The sequence below is a fragment of the plastid genome of Prunus mume, assembly GCF_029339155.1.
Source record: "Prunus mume isolate BJFU1210120008 plastid, complete genome".
NCBI classification, from domain to species: Eukaryota; Viridiplantae; Streptophyta; class Magnoliopsida; order Rosales; family Rosaceae; genus Prunus; species Prunus mume.
The window spans coordinates 20001-22500 of NC_023798.1; the positions used below are offsets into that span (position 1 = coordinate 20001).

The following is a 2500-nucleotide window of genomic DNA, read 5'->3' on the forward strand; positions in this document are numbered from 1 at the left end:
CAGATCCAAGATGTACTCTTACAAGTAAAGGGGGTTCGTATAGATATTGGTTGTGTTTGAAGGGTTATGAATCGATTGACAAGTCCAATACCAATATCTTGATTTCTAACGGCAATGCATCGTGGGCCTATATATATATCGTCTGCTAATACACGGCCAATCAATGTTTGTATAAAAATTCTTTCCGGCATCATCCCATTTCGAGGACTCACAGAAATGCCTCGGATGGTGCCACAATCTGTTCTACGTACAACAATGTGTTGAACTACTTCAACAAGTCTGCGTGTAAGATATCCAGCATCCGATGTTCGTACAGCAGTATCCACAACTCCCTTTCGGGCTCCATAACAAGAAATGATATATTCTGTTAAAGACAGTCCTTCACGTAAATTGCTTTGAATAGGTAAATCAATCATTTGTCCTTGTGGATCCGACATTAATCCTCTCATACCTACTAATTGGTGTACTTGGGATGCATTTCCTCTAGCTCCCGAAAAGGACATCATATGGACTGGATTAAAAGGGTCGGTCATCCTAAAATTAGGATTCATTTCTTGTCGCAAATATTCACTTGTAGCATACCATATCTCAATAGATTGGCGTAATTTTTCTACCGCGTGTACATTCCCATAATGATGGTGTTTTTCCAAAATAAAACTTTGTTGTTCAGCATCTTGGACTAGCCACCCCTTAGAAGGTATTGTTAAAAGATCATCAATTCCTAATGAAATGGATGTAGCAGTGGCTTGTCGGAACCCCAGAGTCTTTACTTGATCCAGGATGTGTGATGTATATGCCATTCCGAAGTGATCTATTAATCTCCTAATAAGTCGTTTAATAGCAGTTCCATCTATCACTTTATTGTGAAAGACCAGATTGGCCCGTTCTGCCATAAGTACCTCCCTATTCCGCTGAGTGGGGTTCGACAATGGGTTTGAGTCAATGATTGGAAAACTTCCTTTTCTCGATCTTGATTCGCATAGAAATTCAGTAACTATGGTACTAGGTGAACTGCGGAAACCCAAACTCACACGGGTGTCATAGAATTACTTCGCTTAGATACCATATGATTAGGTACCATATGAGTAGGCTCGGCAAAACCCTTGGATGGCCTCTTCGATTTCTCGATAAAGAGAAATATGACCAACTGTGGTTCGAACGTATATACAAATAATTTCTTTTTTTATACTTCTTACTATTAGATAGTGCCCATAAATCTCATGATAGGTACCCAAAGATTCATAGTGAACTTCGATAGGAGTTTCTCTTGAAGTAATAACGCGTTGATCTAGCCGCCACCGGAGCCACAAAGGGCTATCTAAATTGATTCTTTTCTGCCGATAAGCTCCAATTGCATCATAGGAATTACAAAAAAAAGGTTCTTTTTCTTTCGTATACTTATAGTTATTATCGTCAATTCTTTTATTTTGATAATTTCTGCGATTACATGGATTATACCTATTTGCACAAATACCTCGACGATTTCCACTCGTTAATACATAGAGCCCAATAAGCATATCTTGAGTTGGTACGGAAATAGGATCTCCAATAGCTGGAGATAAGAGGTTCATATGAGAAAACATAAGTAAACGCGCCTCCGCTTGAGCCTCCAAAGATAAGGGTACATGAACAGCCATTTGATCACCATCAAAGTCTGCATTGAATCCCTTACAAACTAATGGATGTAAACAAATAGCATGTCCTTCTACTAAAATGGGTTGGAACGCCTGTATGCCTAATCTATGCAGAGTAGGCGCCCTATTCAGCAATACGGGATGCCCTTGCATAACTTCATGAAGTATTTCCCATACAACCGGCTCTTTTTCCCGAATTTTACTCTTAGCAACTCCTATATTCGAAGCAAAATGTTGTCTAATTAAACCGCGAATTACAAATGTCTGGAAAAGCTCTATTGCTATTTCGCGAGGCAATCCACATCGATGTAATGAAAGTGAAGGACCTACGACAATGACAGAACGCCCCGAATAATCGACCCGTTTGCCAAGCAGAGTCTCACGAAATCTTCCCTCTTTGCCTTCAATTACATCTGAAAACGACTTGTAAACCTTATTATGACCGTCCCTCATTGGTTGTCCGCGGATTCCATTATCAAGAAGTGTATCCACAGCTTCTTGTACCAATTTCTCCTGACACATTACTAATTCCCCTGGCGTAGATCTACTTGTTGTTAAGAGATCGATAAGAGTATTGTTCCGATAAATAACTCTTCTATAGAGTTCATTAATATCCGAGCTCATTAGTTTACCCCCATCTATCTGAATGATCGGTCTCAACTCGGGAGGAAGAACCGGTAATAAACATAAAACCATCCATTCTGGTTCTATATTTGTTCGAATAAAATGCTTAGCCAATTCCATGCGCCTAACCAAAAAATCCTTTCTTCTTCCAACTTTTCGATCTTCCCATTCATTACCCGTGGGCCCTTCTTCCCCTAATTCTTTCCATTCTACCAACGAATAATCTATAATAATTCGCAAAT

General features: G+C 39.5%; 2 protein-coding genes across 2 annotated transcripts in view; both read right to left on the minus strand. All coding sequences in view use genetic code 11, as the record gives it.

Moving 5' to 3' along the window:
- The window catches only part of rpoC2 (RNA polymerase beta' subunit), a 4107-nt gene extending 3214 nt beyond the window's left edge, over positions 1 to 893 (minus strand). The window contains exon 1 of the mRNA in view: positions 1 to 893. This exon is cut by the window's left edge and continues 3214 nt beyond it. Within this exon, the coding sequence (YP_009020028.1) occupies positions 1 to 893 (893 nt within the window).
- Positions 894 to 1070: 177 nt separating this feature from the next.
- Positions 1071 to 2500, minus strand: part of rpoC1 (RNA polymerase beta) — a 2816-nt gene continuing 1386 nt past the window's right edge. Inside the window, exon 2 of the mRNA in view lies at positions 1071 to 2500. This exon is cut by the window's right edge and continues 187 nt beyond it. Within this exon, the coding sequence (YP_009020029.1) occupies positions 1071 to 2500 (1430 nt within the window).